This window comes from Dreissena polymorpha, chromosome 8 (genome assembly GCF_020536995.1).
Source record: "Dreissena polymorpha isolate Duluth1 chromosome 8, UMN_Dpol_1.0, whole genome shotgun sequence".
NCBI lineage: Eukaryota > Metazoa > Mollusca > Bivalvia > Myida > Dreissenidae > Dreissena > Dreissena polymorpha.
In genome coordinates this window covers 11,922,723-11,943,858 of record NC_068362.1, presented here as the reverse complement: position 1 = coordinate 11,943,858, position 21,136 = coordinate 11,922,723, and the positions used below count along the sequence as shown (strand labels likewise).

Here is a 21,136-nt window from a genome sequence, read left to right as displayed (position 1 = left end):
TTTATTGATATCTCGGACGAGTTTGAAAATGGTCCAGATCGATGAAAAAACATGGCCACCAGGGGGCGGGGCATTTTCTCTAAATGTATATAGTGAAAACATGTGACCACTCTTAAATTCACATTTTTGGTCCGATCTTCAGGAAATTAGGCCAAAACATGTGTTTTCTGGATATGACGCTTGAGTTTGAAAATGCTTATGTTTACTTGAAAAACATGGCCACAAAGATGCGGGGCATTTTTCCTTATATTGCTATATATGGCTATAGTAAAATCTTGTTAACACTCTAGAGGCCACATTTATTGTCTGATCTTCATGAAACATGCATGGACAGAAGATTCATCCCAAAAATATCTTGGACAATTTCAAAAATGATGCCGGTTGGTTGAAAAACATGGCTGCCACAGTCTCAGTCAAACATTGCTGGACCAACCGTCATGTCCTGTAAAGTTTTGTAAGGTCCGGCCTGTCAGTCAAATATACAGGGCATATTGTCTGGTAAAATAAAGAAAACCAATTATTTGGTTTGTAGATCTATAGGTTTAATTGTTAACGGCTCTGAAAGTTTTCTGAGGTGCAAAATAGGGATAGCGTCTTTATACACGTGCTTTTCCATGCTAACGCTCTTTTTGCTGACAGAATTTTCCGAGGGCATTTAATTGGTCCATTTTAAGCTCACCTGTCACAAAGTGACATGGTGACCTTACATGACCGTGTGATGTCCGGCATGCGTTGTGTGTGCTTGTGTGCGTGTCCGTCAACAATGGTTTATGTAGACAGTAGAGGTGACAGTTTTCATCCAATCTTTATGAAATTTGGTCAGAATGTTTATCTTGATGAAATCTGGGTTGGGATTGTATTTGGGTCATTTTGGGTCAAAAACTAGGTCACTAGGTTAAAAAATAGGTCACATAATAGGTCAAATAATAGAAAAACCTTGTGTAGACAATAGAGGTCGCAGTTTTCATCCAATCTTTATGAAATTTGGTCAGAATGTTTATCTTGATGAAATCTGGGTTGGGATTGTATTTGGGTCATCTGGGGTCAAAAACAAGGTCACTAGGTCAAATAATTGAAAAATCATCAACAATGTGTTTGTGTAGACAGTAGAGGTCACAGTTTTCATCTAATGTTTATGAAATTTAGTCAGAATGTTTATCTTGATAAACTCTGGGTTGGGACTATATTTGAGACATTTGGGGTCAAAAACTAGGTCACTAGGTCAAAAACTAGGTCAAATAATAGAAAAACCTTGTGTAGACAATAGAGGTGGCATATTTCATCCAATCTTTATGAAATTTGGTCAGAATGTTTATCTTGATGAAATCTGGGTTGGGATTGTATTTCGGTCATCTGAGGTCAAAAACTAGGTCACTAGGTCAAATAATAGAAAAACCATCAACAATTTTTTTGTGTAGACAATAGAGGTCACAGTTTTCATCCAATGTTTATGAAATTTGGTCAGAATGTTTATCTTGATGAAATCTGGGTTGGGATTGTATTTGGGTCATCTGGGGTCTAAAACTAAAGTCATGAAACTTCATAGGTACATTGATCATGACTGGCTGATGACACCTTTTCATTTTCAGGTCACTAGGTCAAAGGTCAAGGTCACAGTGACTCGAAATAATAAAATGGTTACTTTTTCTTGTTTATCAGATAAAGCCCACAGTTTTCATCCGATTCTTTTCAAACTTGTTCAGTGTCTTAATATAAATGAGGACTCGTACCCTATTGATTTTCAGGTAACTGGGTCAAAGGTTAAGGTCACAGTGACTCGAAATAGTAAAATGGTTACTTTTTCTTGTTTGTCCAATAAAGTCCACAGTTTTCATCTGATTCTTTTCAAACTTGTTTAGTGTCTTCATATTAATGATGACTTGAACCCTATTGATTTTCAGGTCACTGGGTCAAAGGTCAAGGTCACAGTGACTCGAAATTGTAAAATGGTTTCCGGATGATATCTCAAGAATGCTAAGGCCTAGGATCATGAAACTTCATAGTTACATTGATCATGACTGACAGATGACCCCTAGTAATTTTCAGGTCAAAGGCCAAGGTCACAGTGACTCAAAACAGTAAAATGGTTTCCGGATGATAACTCAAGAATATTAAGGCCTAGGATCATGAAACTTAATAGGTACATTAATCATGACTGGCATATGACCCCTGTTGATTTGCAGGTCACTAGGTCAAAGGTCAAGGTCACAGTGACAAAAAAAGTATTCACACAATGCTGCAACTACAACTGACAGCCCATATGGGGCATGTTTTACAAACAGCCCTTGTTTAAAAAGAGCAATATCGAAGCAATAAGTCCAGAATGACTTCCCCTTCAATATGAGAAAATCTTGAAATCCCGTTGTTTACGTAATTAATTCCACAGTGTTCATCCAATTATTTCAAAATTTGCACAGTATCTTTATATCAATGAGGACTTGAACCCTATTGAATACGAGCAGTATCGGAGAAATAAGTACACAATAATCTCCCCTTGAATTTGAGAAAATTCTCCTTGTTTGCACGATTAAGTACAAAGTTTCCATCTTATTCTTTCCAAACTTGCACAGTGTTTTAGCAGTAGAGCGATTCAGGCCCTAATGGGCCTCTCGTTTATTTAAGTCCATATCCAGTGACATAAAATTATACAAATATTTTATACAAATAAATACAAACTGACAATAATTATGCATGTTATTGGTAAAAAACAAATCATTCATTTGTACGAAGCACATTACTCACATGTATAGTCCATCTTCATGAAACTTGGTAATAACATTAAATTTTGTTCAAATGATATCAGTGGAGATCAAAACTGGTCATGTTGGATGTAAAACTAGATCACTAGGTAAAATTGAAGAAAAGGTTTGTTGACATACTCAGTGTTCTGCCGTGGATGCGCCCATGCGTCATTGGCGCAAAAATAAAAGATTTGTCCCCATCCGTTTTCCGTATATGGGCCCGCGGGCGCAAAGAAATTAAGAATAAAAACTCATTGATTCAATTTGTAAGTCGGTATAGTAATCGAGTGAATGTGTAACAAGAACAAATTATTTAATTGGACGTGACGTCATTTTGCAGCCAATGGTTAATTTACATTAATAACACTTTATTGCATTGGTAAGTTGAGATTATAACAACCAATAAGATATCAAGGAAATTTCCATACCTATCAAAATGGCGGAAAGTGACCGGCCGAAGAACACAAACTCCATTTTAGTTTTTTCCTCCAGCAAGTAAACTTAGAAAATATGACGATAATAATAACAACATTCCAACAGAGTCTTCCCAAGTCCCAACATCGTTTAGCAATGACAACAAAGTCTGCCCCTAAATGTACATTCCAAGCAAATTGTCTTTGAAAATTGTCTTTGTCACTGTTTGACATTATCAAAATGACATGCAGTTTGTGCATAAAGCACAAAAAAAGAAAACGCCTTTACTATCGGTAATTCTTAATATCGAACAAGGACTTTGACACGCAATGCTGAGTCCAATGACCATAAATCTGTTCTATGTTTTATAAATATGTTGACAATTGTTTGACAGTTTTAAAAAGTTAAAAAAATGTTCAAGTTTGAATTAGAATGTTACATCCTGTGAACTGGCTCACAGGAGGAAGAAATCAAGCAAATTTAAGTGTGCAAGTAAAAGGTAATTAGTTTCTGAAAATTTAATTCTGCTACAAATATATTACGGTGTCCCCAGATTTTTCCTTTTTGTCCCCACTTTTTAAACCGTAATGGGTCCCTGTCCCCAACAGTAAAGATTCACGGCAGAACACTGTACTTGTAGATAACATTTATTGCATATTTTTTTCATGACATTTGGTAAGAACATTTGTCCCAATCATATCTCAGACTAGATCATAAATGATAAGTTTGTGCTGTAGGGTGAAAAACTAACTTAAAGTCACTATGTAAAACTGCATGATTACAAATTGATGTCTTATTCCAACTTAACATAATACTGTGTTTAAGTCACAATGTAAAACTGCATGATTACAAATCTTATTAAAACTCTAGAGGCCAAATTTTATAATGCTCGTAAAAGCATTTGTTTCAATGATATCTCGGCCGATTTTAAAACCTTTGAAGTAATAACATTTGTCCAAATGATTTCAAGGTTGAGTTCAAAGCTAGATCACTAGATCATATTTAAAGAAAATATTATGAACACACAGTAGAAGTATTATATGTTTCCTCAATATCCTAGAAATCTGCTGAACATTTATTTGAGTTATTTCTCCACAAAATAAGATATGATTTAAGTCAATTAATAAACATGTCTTCAATGCGGCCGGTAGTTTTGCTAAAATTACATGTATCTTTTTTTCACACAAGAAGTCACATGCATACATGCCAGAATTTTTTAGGTCCAAAGCGGGACATTCTATAAAAAATTGTCGGGACATTTGACCAAAAAACAGGACACCTAAAACGATCTATCATTCCACCTTTACTGTAGTCAGTATAGTACTAACAAAAACTCTTGATACTTTTATTCAAGACATAAAACATCTGATATGAAGCATGAAATCTAAAACATAACAATAACAGTTTTATTAAATAAGACAATAGCAAACAACGAAGATAATATTCATCTTTTTAGAGTGCAAAATCTGGAACATAACGACAACAATACTCATTATATGACTTTCAATGGCAAACATTAACGCAGGGAAGTCTATCCAGTACACTGAAAGTACGGGTTACAGTAAACTTTCTACCGAACAGTTACATCAGCTTGACACGGAATGCGCGGCCGTATACATTTCCAAGGTAGGCTTTAGGTGGAAGCAAACCGTCTTTGTGTTCATTTTAACTGCCAAAAACACCTCAACCATTCTATGGCCCAGATTTTCCCTTTTCCATGCGCAGTTTGTTACTTGTCAATTGTCGCGGCTTAATTGGAGTTGGGTCAAACTGTCATGCATAGCACCTTGTTGTTTTTAGCTTAATTGGAGTAGGGTCAAACTGTCATGCATGGCACCTCGTTGTTTTTATTACAATTACACCCAATTACACTAGACAGGATGGGTATCACTTATTGGAGTGTTTGTTGCGATTTTGGTATTTTGCACATTCGGATTATCCCGCTATTTTGGAACTAAACATTGAATGTAAAAGACTCATTAATGACGTAGAGTTAATTTTACAAAACAATTGTTTTGTAAACCGTTTCAAACAAAGACAAAAACAAACACATTTTCAACATTTATTTCATTATAATACAACTATCGATAGCAATAAGCGATCACTGACTTGAAGACCACCATGGTGTGAATGCCTGATAAAATCAATAATTAGCCGATAAATCGCTGATGAGGTGTCATAAACAACACTGGTACACACGAGAAGTAGAATTGGATTAATAATTGGGGGCAATAAAGGGATTAGCGGTGGTAAGTGTTAGCGAAACTGAGCTTGAATAGCAAATTTTATTGGGAACCTACAGTACAGCCAAAGCGGAACAAACGTATTTCGCGATCCGCGGCGGCAAGGCGAAACGAGTCGATGCCGCGTCAGTCGTTGAAGCCGTGTCAGTATGCGGCGTTAAGTCGCATTTCGCCGCGAAACTTCGCATCTGTCCGCCGAGGCATCCCGCGATCTGCGACATGATGCCGAGTCGATGCGCATCATGAAATAAAAAATCTTAAAACAATTATTAGTTACATGTAGTTAACAAATTTTTTAAGAACTATTATAATAATAATTAAAATCATAATAAATATATTGTGCGCGGATTGTATTAGCATATACATTTAAGCATAGTTAATGTGTCTGGCCAATTAAGTTTGTTTCCCGCCCGTAGTGTATGTATTTCATACATAAACAAGGTCACGTAATTATGTTTTCGCACATACAAGTGGTCAAGGCTCCAGCATATGGTGGATTTATAAATTAATTGCGTGTTGATTTTGCTATTATATTTAAGCTGAGAAAATTAGCAGTTTGAAGCCACATCAATAATCAAGACGGTGACGACGTATTTGTTGTTTTGTTAATTATCAGCTTTTTATAACTAATGTTTGAATATGCGTATATAAACACGTTTTATTTTGTTTATATTATACAGTTAATATCGCTACTAATTACCCGATAATCCCGTATATTCCAGTTTTAAACCAAATGCTGGTAAATATTTACGAAACACAAACATTAACGATATTTGCTTAAGTATCAAATACATTTTGGCATTTGTAACTATTTATAGAGATGATGAAATAATGTCTAATCGGGGCGTTTTTTTCCACTGAACACGCGATTAACGCCTGACGTGATGTTCATGTATTTATACAACACGAAATACACCCAAACCTTCCAAACGAAGTTCTACATTCAGAACATGTCTGCATAATTTTCGCGCGCTTTTTATGAAACAAAGGATATTTTAGCACTGTTAATTTGACGCTAGAATTTGCCAAAGGTCGCGTTAGCATTAAAATTCGGAAGTGTGTTTGGGATTACAAATTTAATAATGATAATCGAACAAAACATTAACATTTGCGTGTAATTAATTCTACGCTACATGTATATACATGTAGGTTGATATCTTTTTACTCGATCTGCTGTGTACATATGCGGCGGATTTAATACGCGAAAGTATGCAAGGTTAATACAGACTCTGCGTCGTTGCGCGGATCGATACCGAGTGCCACCGCGATACGCCGCGTGAACACACGATTCGGCCGCCGCATACTAATAATCTGGCCGTGGCGTAGCCGCGGATTATGTTTGTGCCGCGTTGGCTATACTGTATATACCTTACATCGTTTATTACAAATGTCGGGACAAATCGTCTCATATCGGGACGTCGGGACAAAGGGCCAAAAAGCGGAACTGTCCCGCAGAGATCGGGACGTCTGGCATGTATGGTCACATGTGTGACACGCTTCTAATGAAACTTGCTCAAAACATTGATAAAGTGTGCTGTCATAATATCTGTTCTGCATAAACATTAAACAATTTTTTAAAATGACCACCAGATGTTGGGGCTGTTTTAATCACCAGACCATGAGGAAGTGCTATAATTGTAATCACCCTTTTCGGTGTAGTTCGGTGTGTGGCTGTAGTGTTAGGTGTCCGTTTTGTACCATCTTTGTTACCACTTTAGATTCACATTTTAATATATTATCAATGAAACTTTAAACTTTGTTAGAATGTTTATCTAGACAGTATTAAGGCCAAATATGAATCTGATTCATGTGCGCAGCTGGCGCATACAAAACTTCATTATTGAATACGCCTGAAATTGGTGCCAAGATTTCACGTTGCATGCAGCACAACCGTGTATATGAATTCATTACACATCATATGTTTGGCCAATAACAAAGGCTTATTAAATAAAGTAATTTCAATTTTTTTCACACTGTCATAAACCGTATATAAAACTGTCGTGTATGCACTGTTTGAAATTCTTAAAAAAATGATTTAAAAGTTATTGGAAAAAAGCATCACTTACCAGTGTGTTTACATCCATTGACATGAATTAGTGAACCCTTTAAAGTCATGTGATCCTGCTTCCTGAATATATGTCAAGGTCGAGTTCAAATTTTGTGTCATTTGTGTGTTGAAAGTAGTTTACCAGATGAACAATAAGAAAATCCTTTGTGCAACTACAGAGACCATATTTCATGACTCATTCTGGAAACAACTCAGAATGTGTACTGGTATCTTGACAACATCTAGGCCAAGTCTGAAAGGGGATAACATACGTCTAGAAACAATGTCACCAAGTCAAATCTCAAACTAAATTCTGAACACTCCAGTGGGGTCAACAATAGACCACCAGTTGAAGCCTTCCACAATTCATGTCCAGGAACTCAGATTAGCCCTTATAGGGACTGTCAACCACGACGAAGAAGAAAAGAAAAGTTGTAAGATACCGTATGTTTTTACCAATTATAAGTTTATATTGATTAAAATAGCAAGACTGGTATATTACATTACTTGAAAAAAGTTGTTAAGTTTTCATATTTTCAGTATATTCGGTAATAAATTTTACTGGGTATGCAGTGTGTGAAATTCAGATTTTAAAGTAATAGCCCAAATTCTTATACACATATATAAAAAGTAAAATTTCTTACTAGCCCGACTATATAATTTTTTAATACCCACTAGCCCGAATGGATTTTCACTAGCCAAAACCCTTCGGGCTAGTGCGAATTTCGCACACTGGGTATGTCTACCAGGTAACTACTAGGCAAAAATATAAATAACGCCAGTAGATTGAACATCATCGTCACGTGGTAAACTCAGGAATGCAAATTGTGCATGCGTAGTGAATTGTTTACATTTTATATATAAAATGATCAATATACTTGCGTTATTTATAGTGTGTATATCATTATGTCACATATTTTCGCGATGTACTTTTGATATCACATCGCGAAATTGTATTACCTAATATACTGAAAATATGAACTTTTTTCAAGTTATGCAATATACCAGTCGTGATTTTTTAATCAATATAAACTAATAATTGTAAAAAAAATGCGGTATTATACAACTTTTGTTTTCTTTGTCGTCGTGGTTGACAGTCCCTTTAAGGGCCATGATGGCCTTCTTTATTCATACTATGTTTTTTGTTTAATTATAATATGACATGATGCCTACATTCTTAATACTCAGAAGAAAGTCAAGTGTGGGCTATTATGCAACAAATTATGATGGGAGCTAAACATTTTGAAACTATTATATTCAAAGAAATGGTTTCATAAATGATAACATGTTTAAATGCAAGATCAATTCGCCATGTTGGTGCAAAAATTGCTATGTGCCTTCTCATTTCAATGTGATATGATACCTTTTTGCACCAAGGGGGCAAATTATACTTTTGAAAAATCACTTGAAATTCGTCCATCGCTTTACATTGGACGGTAACAAGAATTTATCTCTTGATTAAAAATTATGGAGTTTCAATATTTGTCAATATACTTGTGATTTGTGTTGAAATGGTTGAGTGTATGTGTGTATGTGCTTGTCCATTGTTAATTTTTACAGTATTTAACAATAAGTATGAATTATCACATCATTCTCTATCTATTTATTAATGAAGCTAATGCCAATTAATGCAAGAAAGCAATTAGTAAAGAGGAATTAAGTTCTCATAATTTATAACATTAAAAAAAAAAATATTATAGTAAAAGAGACATATTAACGGCTAATGCACAAACAGATTTTATTTTATACTTAGATTGCCATTTCATAAGAATTATTTCAATTTGAAACACTGAAAACACTGAATGTCTTAATAAAAACACACTTTGTCCTGTGGCACTTTAATCAGTATAATAATGATGAGTTAAATATACATAAATTATGTTATACACATGCATTCTAGTAATGACATTACTAAAGAGTGATAATAGCATTATAATTAATAAATGCACAATTTGTTGTTCATTGCGGTTTGCATTATTTCTCAAACGCACAGTAGATAGATACATATTTATTTATATATTTTTATTTTAATAATAATCAATATAGTATTGCCTCTAGAAAAGTTACATGTGAATTGATGTACATGTAACATGCATTGTTATTGTATGTGCCTAAATTATTTTTTTTGTTAAAATGCCCCTTTAAATTTGTATTATAATTAATATCGTTTCGGGGTAAACAATTGGTTATTGGTCAGTTGATTACTATTCAATCACTTTATGTCTCCTGTGTGGTTGTTTTTCAGACTATGCCAAGTAACTCCATTACCTCAGGCTGCCAGAGGGAAGTTAACCAACTTCAAGAACCTGTCTGTCAGAACGGAAAATACTCTTTCACAAATGAAACAATGTCAGACATATCAGGAGGACAGAATGAAGTCTCTTAAGGTTTCATACAAAGAACATGAGAGGCTTATTGTGGATGGTTTGCGTGTGAATATAGTATCGTATTTACGCGAATGTGAAACCAGCACAGTTAATACAACACATGAATATATGCAATACCCTATCAGTGAAATGCGTGAGAAAATCAAATATTTATTAGCAGATTTTGAGAAAAGCACTATTAAGGAGCAGAAAGAAGAGCTAAACCTGAAACAAGCTCCTCTCAAGGTTGTGAGAAACAGCTGCATTAGACTTCACTATGAATTGTTCCATCTCCATGTAGCCATACCGAAATTACTGGGTAAACCTGAACTCTCTTTAATTGCCAGTACAAAATGTCTGGAAAAAATACAACAGTCTAATATATTTTTAAAAGAGAACTTTCCAAATCATGTTTTCACTGTGAATGGGAAGTCTGTGCACAATGTGAAAATGCCAAGTGATTCAAAATCATGCTGGATCACAGCAGTATGTGCTCTCCCAAATGGACAGGTACTGGTTGCAGACAAAGCTAATTTCAAAGTCAAGCTTCTGAACCAGCAGTACCAGGTGGTGAGCCACTTGGATTTCAGGGGTGGATTCATATGGGACATGTGTCTTATCACACCCACTGAGGTTGCAGTGGCTGTGAACGAGGTCCAGTTTATCACAGTAAGCCAGAGCCAACTCGCCAAAGGCAGGAAGCTTAACTTACAACATAGATGTCGTGGTATTGCACACCACCAGGGTGACCTATATACCTGCTCTGGTAATGCTCTGTACAAGTACAAATCGAGTGGCAAACTGGTCTGCAGAGTCTATCAAGATACATCAGCTAATGTAACAGGTAAGAATCATGGTGGATTCATCCTAATAACATGTGTGATATGTACAGAGATTTTCTAGGTATTTGAGGAAAAAGAGTCTGGTCAAATTGATATTTATAAAATCAATAAAATGGCACATTGGGGAATTTTGTTATCGACTAAATGGACCGATTTTTTTCTAACAACAAATATTCGGTCTTTTCCAAACTAAGGGCAAACAAGAGTTGTCTCGCATTCAGGTAGGTATCGGGTAACAAGTAAACGAACCAAACGAAAACAAGTTATGCATCTCAGATCTCTGAAATCGTAATATTTACTGTTCATTTCAATTTACATATACAGTTATTTTTTTATTGATTGATATACTTATATACTAGTTTGTGTACATTAGTATTTTAATGCTGTATTGCCATATAACTTTGCAACCAAAAGCTCTTCATCAGTAAAAGTTAAGCACCACTGATAATTAAGCTTTCTGCTTTTAAAACGGTGCCTGTTGCATTATTCAATTGATTCCCAACATTTATTACGTTCCTGTCAAGTTTTTCATTGATTCATTCACCTCACTAATGTGGGTTTATTTTAAATATTGATTGATATTCTTCTGTCACTGTCACACTTGACTATCAGTTTCTGAAAGAAAAATTGTTTTAACAGCAGTTTCATACCAGTTAACTTTATTTTCTTGATTTTACGATAAATACATTATGATGTTTTTTAACTGATTTTTTGTTTTAAATATCTTCTTTATAATACTGTGTGAGAGTGTTGTGTTTGGTCATAGTTCAGTGTTGTGTTGTTTATTTTGAATGTCCACTGACAAAATTAATTGACCGGGTTCTTCTTCGAATACAGCACTCCTTCTAGCACTCTCTTGCACTACGGTTCATTACATTCACCTATATATTAACAATGAGTCAAAGCTGTATATCTGTATTAGAAAATAATATACAGAAGCATCAATAATTAGTTGCTGCTTTGACAAGATTTTGAGTGAATGAGAAATGTTGAATATAAATATTGACAGTCTGTTGATGTTTTACCAATGCAATGCCAGTTTGGTACACATAGACCCTGAAGATGTTTACTCAAACTAATTCTATGGTAAAATACACATCTTAAAATAAATTGCAGGCCAACATCAGTACAGTTGTTTTGTTATTGTTGTTTTAACAACATACATTTCATTGTCCCATGCTTATCCTGAAAGGGGACAACTGGAAGCATCTATCATACACTTACAAGTTCATTCAGGAATATGTTTACAAATACAAAATTATATAAGAGAAATATGACAATCTGTCAAAGAAGAATAGTATCAAAACTTCACAGAATCAAATTATGCTATTATAACATAAATTCAATTCTTTACATGATCTTTTAACTAAATAATAAATTGCAATACTTGTAATACGCATGCCTTTTCCCCGGCTCTTTAAGCACCTTAGTGCCTGAATCTTTAATTTATTACTTTATCTCACCAATTTGTGTTGCTGTAATTCTTCAATATCATGAAAGACATTAAAGATTCATCAGGTTTTTAAAGGCTGATTAGTTTACTTATATTTGTTCAATTATTGCACTTTCTTAAGTACAGTGCCTAACATGAAATTAATTCAAAGGAGTAACCCAGTACACTGTAAATCACATATTTTCTCCTGTGCAAATTTCTGGAAAAAGATCTGCATTGCTGATACAGTAGTGCATGTCCTTGTTTTGTTCAATGTCAATATCATTATTCAGGATATTCAGAAGGTTCAGCAATGCATCAAAGTACACACAATTAAACAAACTTGATTACATATAACAGGATTTTTTAGGTATTCTTCACAAGTGTAGAGGATGAGTTTAATAATAGAAAGCAATACGAGAAAAAGGGATGGTGGGGTGTAAATTTGAATGTCCTTAATTAATACTTTTTATGCCCCCGGATCGAATGATCTGGGGTATATTGCTTTTGGCCTGTCTGTCTGTCTTTCTGTCTGTCATTCTGTCCCAAAACTTTAACCTTACAGTTAAGTTTTGTAATAACTTTTGAAATATTGAACATAGCAACTTGATATTTGGCATGTATGTGTATCTCATGGAGCTGCACATTTTGAGTGGTGAAAGGTCAAGGTCATCCTTCAAGGTCAAAGGTCAAATATTTCAAACTTTTATATAGTAAAGTTTTGCAATAACTTTTGAAATATTGAACATAGCAACTTGATATTTGGCATGCATGTGTATCTCATTGGGCTGCACATTTTGAGTGGTGAAATGTCAAGGTCATCATTCAAGGTCAAAGGTAAAATTTTTAAAACATTACATAGTAAAGTTTTGCAATAACTTTTGAAATATTGAACATAGCAACTTGATATTTGGCATGCACGTGTATCTCATTGAGCTGCACATTTTGAGTGGTAAAAGGTCATGGTCAAGGTCATCCTTCAAGGTCAAAGGTCAAAAATTTAAAACTTTACATTGTAAAGTTTTGCAATAACTTTTGAAATATTGAACATAGCAACTTGGTATTTGGCATGCATGTGAATCTCATGGAGCTGCACATTTTGAGTGGTGAAAGGTCAAGGTCATCCTTCAAGGTCAAAGGTCAAAAATTTAAAACTTTAATATAGTAAAGTTTTGCAATAACTTTTGAAATATTGAACATAGCAACTTCATATTTGGCATGCATGTGTATCTCATGGAGTTGCACATTTTGAGTGATGAAAGGTCAAGGTAATCCTTCAAGGTCAAAGGTAAAAAAATAACTTTTTCACTATTGAAGATAGCAACTTGATATATGGCATGCATGTGTATCTCATGGAGCTGCACATTGTGTGATGAAAGGTCAAGGTCATCATTCAAGGTCAAATGTCAAATTTATGGCGTCTGTTCGTCTGAAAACTTTTCCATTGGTCATAACTTTTTCAATATTGAAGATAGCAACTTGATATTTGGCATGCATGTGTATCTCATGGAGCTGAACATTTTGAGTGGTGAAAGGTGAAGGTGAAGGTCATCCTTTAAGGTAAAATGTCAAATATATTGGGGTATGTCCGTCCGAAAACTTTAACATCGGTCATAATTTTTTTAATATTGAAGATAGCATTGATATTTTGCATGCATGTGTATCTCATGAAGCTGCACATTTTGAGTAGTGGAAGTTCAAGGTCAAGGTCATCCTTCAAGGTAAAAAAAACAAAACAAAAATCAAAGGAGCATTCTCATGAAACTGCACATTTTGAGTGATGGAAGTTCAAGGTCAAGGTCATCCTTCAAGGTCAAGGTTATCCTTCAAGGTCAAACAAAAATTCAAAGCTGCGTTATCATGAAGCTGCACATTTTGAGTGGTGGAAGTTCAAGGCCAAGGTCATCCTTCAAGGTCAAGGTCATCCTTCAAGGTCAAATGTCATTTTTTTTATTTAAAGCAGCGTTATCACGAAGCTGCACATTTTGAGTGGTGGAAGTTCAAGGTCAAGGTCATTCTTCGAGGTCAAAGGTAAAAAAATATATTTCAAAGCGGCGTTCTCATGAAGCTGCACTTTTTGAGGGTGGAAGTTTCAAGGTCAAGGTCATCCTTCAAGGTCAAAGGTAAAAAATTTTTTTTTTTAATTCAAAGCGGTGCACTAGGGGGCATTGTGTTTCTGATGAACACATCTCTTGTTTCTTTCATACACTGGCATACTTTTCCATAAATAATAAATGATTAAAATAAAAAGGAAAACACAACTTGACTTTTAATGTTTAATCCCTCATGTTCAGCTTTATTTATTTTTCAACATACAGTACCATACCAATAGCATATTTTTGAGTCTCTTTTCAATCTAAACAACAATAAATATACATGCACATGCAAGCACTTCAAGATAAAAATATTCTAGCATTAAAATTTGATCTAACCATTTTATCTATATGAATGCTATTCATAATCATGAATTCTATTATTATGAATGGGTACATAATACTGTGAAACCATTTATTTTCGACAGCACAAAATTTCGTCATTTTTATAAAAATGATGATTTCGTCAGCACTTAAATTCGCCGATTTCTGATTTTGAATTTTAAAAAAATGCGTCGGTCAATATCCGATTTGTGTGTAATACATATTCGCGATCAATCGCAGTTGCGAAAAATCGTGGTACGAATGCGGTAACACACTTGAGAATCACTGCAGGAGGTGGGGCCTGTTTGTCACATGCCAATTAACTAGTCTTTTGTTATCAAGGGACAGTAATGGACCCTCTTAATGTATGCCATTCACACGTTCATTGTTATGATTAGCGGACAAGTGGGATCGAATAACCGTTAACGAGTGTTTGTAACAACGAAGCCAATTGCCAATTAGTCTTATTCTATCAAATAGCAAATCAAACTAGACACTTTTGTTTATTTTCTTGGGTATGTGTTCTAGTTGGTATGATTTTTATTAAAATGCTGTCAGTACCGTTTAAAAACTCTTTGTGTTATACAAAAGAGGTTCCAGATTGTTAAGTGTTTTTTTTTCAAATAAAATGCTTTTTTTTATTCTGATATCAACATCAAAATTATAAACTCTATGTGTGTTTTTGTTCTTAAAAAGTAAACTACCGGTATATAAATCAATAATGTCAATAATTTAAAAATAAATAAATTGATACATATAAAATAGTAATAAGTGTGGTTAATCGCAAACAATAAAATATTCTTTATTTATTTGTGATAAATACGCATGTTGATCACACATCGTCATCTTTTCATTTGGTTTATTGTCTTTCATCGGCATTTGCTGCGTGATGGCTAATATGCAACACCCCTGAAAAACACAATGCACCTAATGGGTAATAAAGTTATAAACAATTAGCGCTAATTCATTACCATTCTACATAAACGAAGTCAACGCATTCGATACAGCTGTACTGCACACGCGTTTTAAAGAAGTGTAACGTGTCAGTTAAGTACCTTGTGTAATCAACATCCCTTTGTGTCAAAACCGGATTAATCTTGATTACGAAACAGCAGTGAATGTGTGCATGGATTATGTTGGAATTTAATGCCTCATGTCTACAGTAAAGTTTTAAAATATTGTTCAACTTAGTGTTTGTTTTTGTTCAAACATAGAGCATGATTGTTCGTTAGGATCTTAAATTCGCCGATCGGTCGACTGACGAAATTTATGAAAATTAATGCCTGACGATTAATAATTGTTTCACAGTATTGCACTGATAAATGTAAACATTGATTGGAGTGAAGTTTATTCATCAAACAATAACTGTGATAATTTACTAATTACTATTATATTGTAATAATTACAATTAACTTATTAAGATAATAAATGTTTATAGTATTTTTGTTTAAAAAATATATTATTTATATTGTGAATAATTTGTATATGGGGCCTATTGTACCACAAGCTGTTTCAGAATATGCTTGGAATTATAAAACTTTAAACAAATTTAATGATACATGTACATTACATTAAGAATGGTTCTAAATGTAATCTTAGTCATGTATCAAAATTAAAGATAGCACATATATCCTAGTAAACCTGTTTAAAGGAAAGTGTAAGAAAATTTGACCTCTTTTCAAATGGGTTGACTGGAAAGTATTCTCTCTTGAAAAGCAAGGGCAGGAATTACGAATTCAGCAACGTTAAGCATTTCATTTATCATAATTTATTATATCTGTAAGTGGCAATAAAGACCTAGAACTGCAGTTTATACATTTATAGTTTTAAGCATTATAACAAAGAAACAATCATCTACTATTCTACATGTACATGTAGGTTACGGTAGTCAATTTACTCATAACTTGATATAAAGGTCCAATAGTATGATCGCACAATGGTGGCAGTTCCAAATTAGCAGGTTACAGGTAACCATAAATAGTGATCAAGAAATAAACTACATGTTTATTAATTGTACACATGTAAACAGCATAATCCTAGACACTGGCCCTGATAGCCAGGGGTAAAAGATTCGAGTTCCGGATTGGCTGTACAGTTGTCCCATCCTGCAACATTTGGTGCCCAATGTGGGACCATGGCACAATCTATTCTCAACAAAACCTGTTCATGGTTTGAATGGATCCAGTTTACAATGATCCCGTGACTCGAATTCTCGAAAAAATTCCAGCTTGGCAGAAGAAAATGTTAGTGCACGAACTTAGTGATTGTCACTAAACAGAAGATGTTTTTTGGCATATCATTAGCTCAATCAGAAAAGCAAGGGGTCCCTGGTTAAAATCCCGGACTGGCTGCACAATTTTCTCATCCTGTGTCATCAAAACATAAAATACCATAGTATATTAACAATGCCCAGTATGTATTATGCTTGAGCATTAATTATGTGTATAATTTTTACCACAGGAGTTTGAAATTCTATACATGAAGCTAATCTTGTGGCAAAATAATAAAAATAGACCCCTATATAGTAAGTCTATATACTATATTAGTATATAGGGGTCTAGTTTTAATTATTTAGCCATTAGATTATTAGCTTCATGGATAGAATTTCAAACTCCTGTGATTTTTACTGAAAAAGCATTAAAAGCAAAATATTGAACAAGCACAGAAGTAACATTTCTAAAGTAATTAATAGTGCTTGGTAAGTATTAAAGGGGCCTTTTCACAGATTTTGGCATGTTTTGAAGTTTGTCAATTAAAGCTTTATATTGATAAATGTAAACATATTGGATCTAAAAAGCTCCAGTAAAAAATATAGAATAATATAAAAAGGGAAAAAAAAGGTAGCCCGCAGCAGGGCTCGAACCAGTGACACCGGAGTCCTGGAGTAAAAAATAAAATGGTGTAAACTTTTGCACATATTATTTTGTTCCTCTCTTATTCACAGTTTAAGTTCAAATGAAAATTTCTATGGAATGTGTTGTCTGTATTATTTTAAGGAGAAACAGCAATAACATGTTTTGGATATATAATAAACAGAGAGAGCTATATAAAAGTGAAGATAATAATAACCCTTGGAACAAATACATAGAACCAATTGAGCACATTTTATCAACAGAGCCTGAGGTGTGATAAATTTACTTGTATTCCTTGCAGAACAAATCCTGCAGTATGAAAACATTATGTACAGTTGATAGAACATCATATTTCGGCTAAATAATAACTCATTTTTAAAAAATACATTAAAGATGTATTTCTGATTTACAAAACTGATCAAATATTTAAAAAATAAATTCCATTTGCTTTTTCATGACATTTTGAAAGTCAAAACTTTGGTTTCGTCTGTAGAAATTCAATTAAATGAACTGATTTAAACTGACCTAACTTGGTAAAGGTACCAGAAAAATGGTTTAAATGTTGATATAAAAATAGTTATACAGTTTAATATATGGAAAAAATGTTTTGTTTTAAGTTAATGAAGAATAATAAGCATGTTTATTTGCTTAGTAAAAATAATTAAAACTTTCTTGTGACTTTGACGGACATCTGGATCCAATCTAATTTTCTTCAGAAGCTGTGTTGAATACTTTTTTTTCTAAATAAACAATATATATAGGTGGGTGGAGAATGGGATTATTGATGCAAGTACCTGCGGTTCAGTCCTCGTGTTCATTATAAAGAAACATGAAGTAGTACTTCTTGGACATTTTCGGGATGTTGATTTTTATCTAAAAAGAAATGTTTTATAAAAACATTACAGGATCAACATTTTAATAAATACGCACATTTATTAAACCTTCCCAAATAATTTAAACACACCGAAAATAATCGATGGTGACACCTCTGCAAAAACTCTAATTATTTTTAATTTCGTATCACATAATATGGACATGATATCATCAATGGTGTTCTGAAGATTAACTTTTCTAATTGAAATTGTTTCTGCTCCGTTTTTAATTAATTTGATTTTAAAATATGCTACATTTGTCTCGTTGTTGTTAATGTCCGTCATTTCGGAAATGCAATATGAAAATCATTTGTTAAATACTCACCTATTGGCTAATATCGTGTGGTATTGGCTGCAAAAGCCAATGAAAATCGCTGACGCTTTACAAGTCGACTTGGCACAACGAAACAACCCGTATTATAAACACATTTTGAACAACACTTTCAGCAATCTCCGCAAATTCTAGTTTTGGATAAAATACCAGGTCGGCAGGTGAAATATAAATTTAAAAAAACGAAAGTGACTTTTATTTTTATTTCTATTTGTCGAAAAATAGGGTCGGGCGCTCCCGTAAAACAAATAATTAAAAAAAATGCCAAAAGCACATAGTAGTATATATATATATATATATATATATATATATATATATATATATATATATATATATATATATATATATATATATATATATATATATATATATATATATATATATATGAGGTAGAGCAATAACCAAGACCAGCCTAGCCAAATAAGCAACACAAAGCAAAAGATAAAGCAAAATGATAAGCACCTAATAGTAATAAATAATAACTGAGACATTTGCACTAATCTAAACCGTAAGCTTACAAATTAATGAAGACAATTAAAGACATAAAATAAGCATGGCAAAGTGGTTATTAAGCACATGGTAGTATACAAATATATGACAGAGCAATAACCAAGACCAGCCTAGCCAAATAAGCAGAACAAAACAAAACAAAAACATTGATCATTATCGTCATACAATGATACACTATTAATTATCAAAAATAAATATTATCTATCTATCCAAATTGCAAACTTACGATATGTTCCCATAATTAGCTATTTCATTTGATTACACATTTAACATAAACATACACAAAACTTTCAATGTGTTTGTAGATTAACACTTGCTTTTCATCACCATTTTGGCCTTTTTTTACATTTTAGCGGAGTGATGTCATCTGCGTAAATGGGCATGAAAGTTGTTCTCATAATTGTTATTAAATATCTCAATAAATTAACAATATATGCAGTTTTTAAAGGTAATTACCTAAAATATTATGCTTGGTGTCCTAGATATTTCCATGAAAGAGCGTAAAATTACATTGATGTGTTTCGCCAAGATTTCTGGAATTGAGCCCGCTATAGAGATGTTGTATGTTGAGGCACAAACAACAACTCTGCTAGGAGAATGTCTTTCTAGATCAAATGTTTTGTGCCTCCCAAAAAGAGTTAATTTATTAAGTAAGTGCCTTATTCGTCTGCTTGCTTTAAGATTCTGATTTAATTTCCAGTCGGTTAATATTAATGCTTTTTACTGATAATGATTTAATCACGTGAAATTAAATTGCTTGGATTATGAATATTTTTGATGAGTGTCTCCTTAATTTTTGTTCTTCATATATATAGTAAAACCATCAATAGAGATACAATTAAAATTAGGAATAATTGTGGTAAAAGTGGAAAATTCTAAAAATGAGCAATATCTCTGTATCCCATAATTTTTAGAAATGTCTGCAAAATTATGTTATTAGATATATGCTCATTTATAATGAACCAAGAAAGTTTCCAACAGTTTTTTTTACAGATACCTGAAGTGTTTCATTTTGACATCAAAGAAATACATTTATAAATTTATATACGCACAGTAACAATAAAAACTATTTTCATATTATTCTTCAAGTCTTTGTTGGTTCATTATATAAACACATGGCCAATTGTTTAGTTTTAATCAATTGGGAAATAAATATGGACTGTTGTGATAAATATATCAATCTATACTTATATGGCCTGTGATATATGTGATTTAAAAGTATATGTTACTGTCACATGTGACTGTACATAGCACTCAAAGAACAACAATACAATGAAAAGATACAACTCATTAAAAATTAACAAATGTTTTATTTATCAATACAGTACTTGCAATGAAGAGGTTTTTTTTCATTTTGTTGAATCACAATTCAAATAATGTGTTTATTTATTTTATGTCATTGAAACTCATCAACAGGTCAACTTTTTTTACGCCCTTCTCAATCTTAACAGTTTTCAGTTTTTCAGAACATAACTTGTAGGCACCAAATTCAATCGATGTCAAAAACAAAGAATTAAAAAAAACGAAAGTTGGCAAGCCAGTATAAAACATTATTTTATCGTCTGAGGCATTAACATATTTGATGGTTATTTCTGATTTTTGCCTCCATTGGTCAAAGGCTAGCGGGGCTTATATCATGGTCCTGTGTCCGTCGTGCGTCCATCCGTGCACTAACTTTTCCTTTAAGCATCTTATTCTCCTAAACAACTGGTCCAATTCTGATGAAATTTCTCAGGAATGCTCCTGAGGTAAACTTTTTTCAAATTTGTTCAAATTATGCCCCTGGGGTAAAATTTGACCCTGCCCCGTGGGTCACAAAATAAAAAAAAAATCTTATATAAGGCCTATTTTGTAAAAACTTTCAAAATCTTCTCGTCCATAACTATTGGGCATAGGGCTATCAAATTAAGTATGTAAAGACATCTAATAGACCTCTACCAAATTTGTTCAAATTATGCCCCTGGGGACAAATTTGACCCTTCCCCAGGGGTCACGACATTGAACATCTTCTTATATAGGGTCTATTTTGTGAAAACTTTACAAATCTTCTCGTCCATAACCATTGGGCC

The 21,136-nt window shown here is 33.4% G+C and overlaps 1 protein-coding gene across 1 annotated transcript in view; it reads left to right on the top strand.

Moving 5' to 3' along the window:
• Positions 1-21,136, top strand: part of LOC127842381 (uncharacterized) — a 46,373-nt gene that overhangs the window by 15,404 nt on the left and 9,833 nt on the right. Inside the window, exon 2 of the mRNA XM_052371855.1 lies at positions 9,691-10,655. Within this exon, the coding sequence (XP_052227815.1) occupies positions 9,691-10,655 (965 nt within the window). The remainder of the gene's footprint in view (positions 1-9,690; positions 10,656-21,136) is intronic.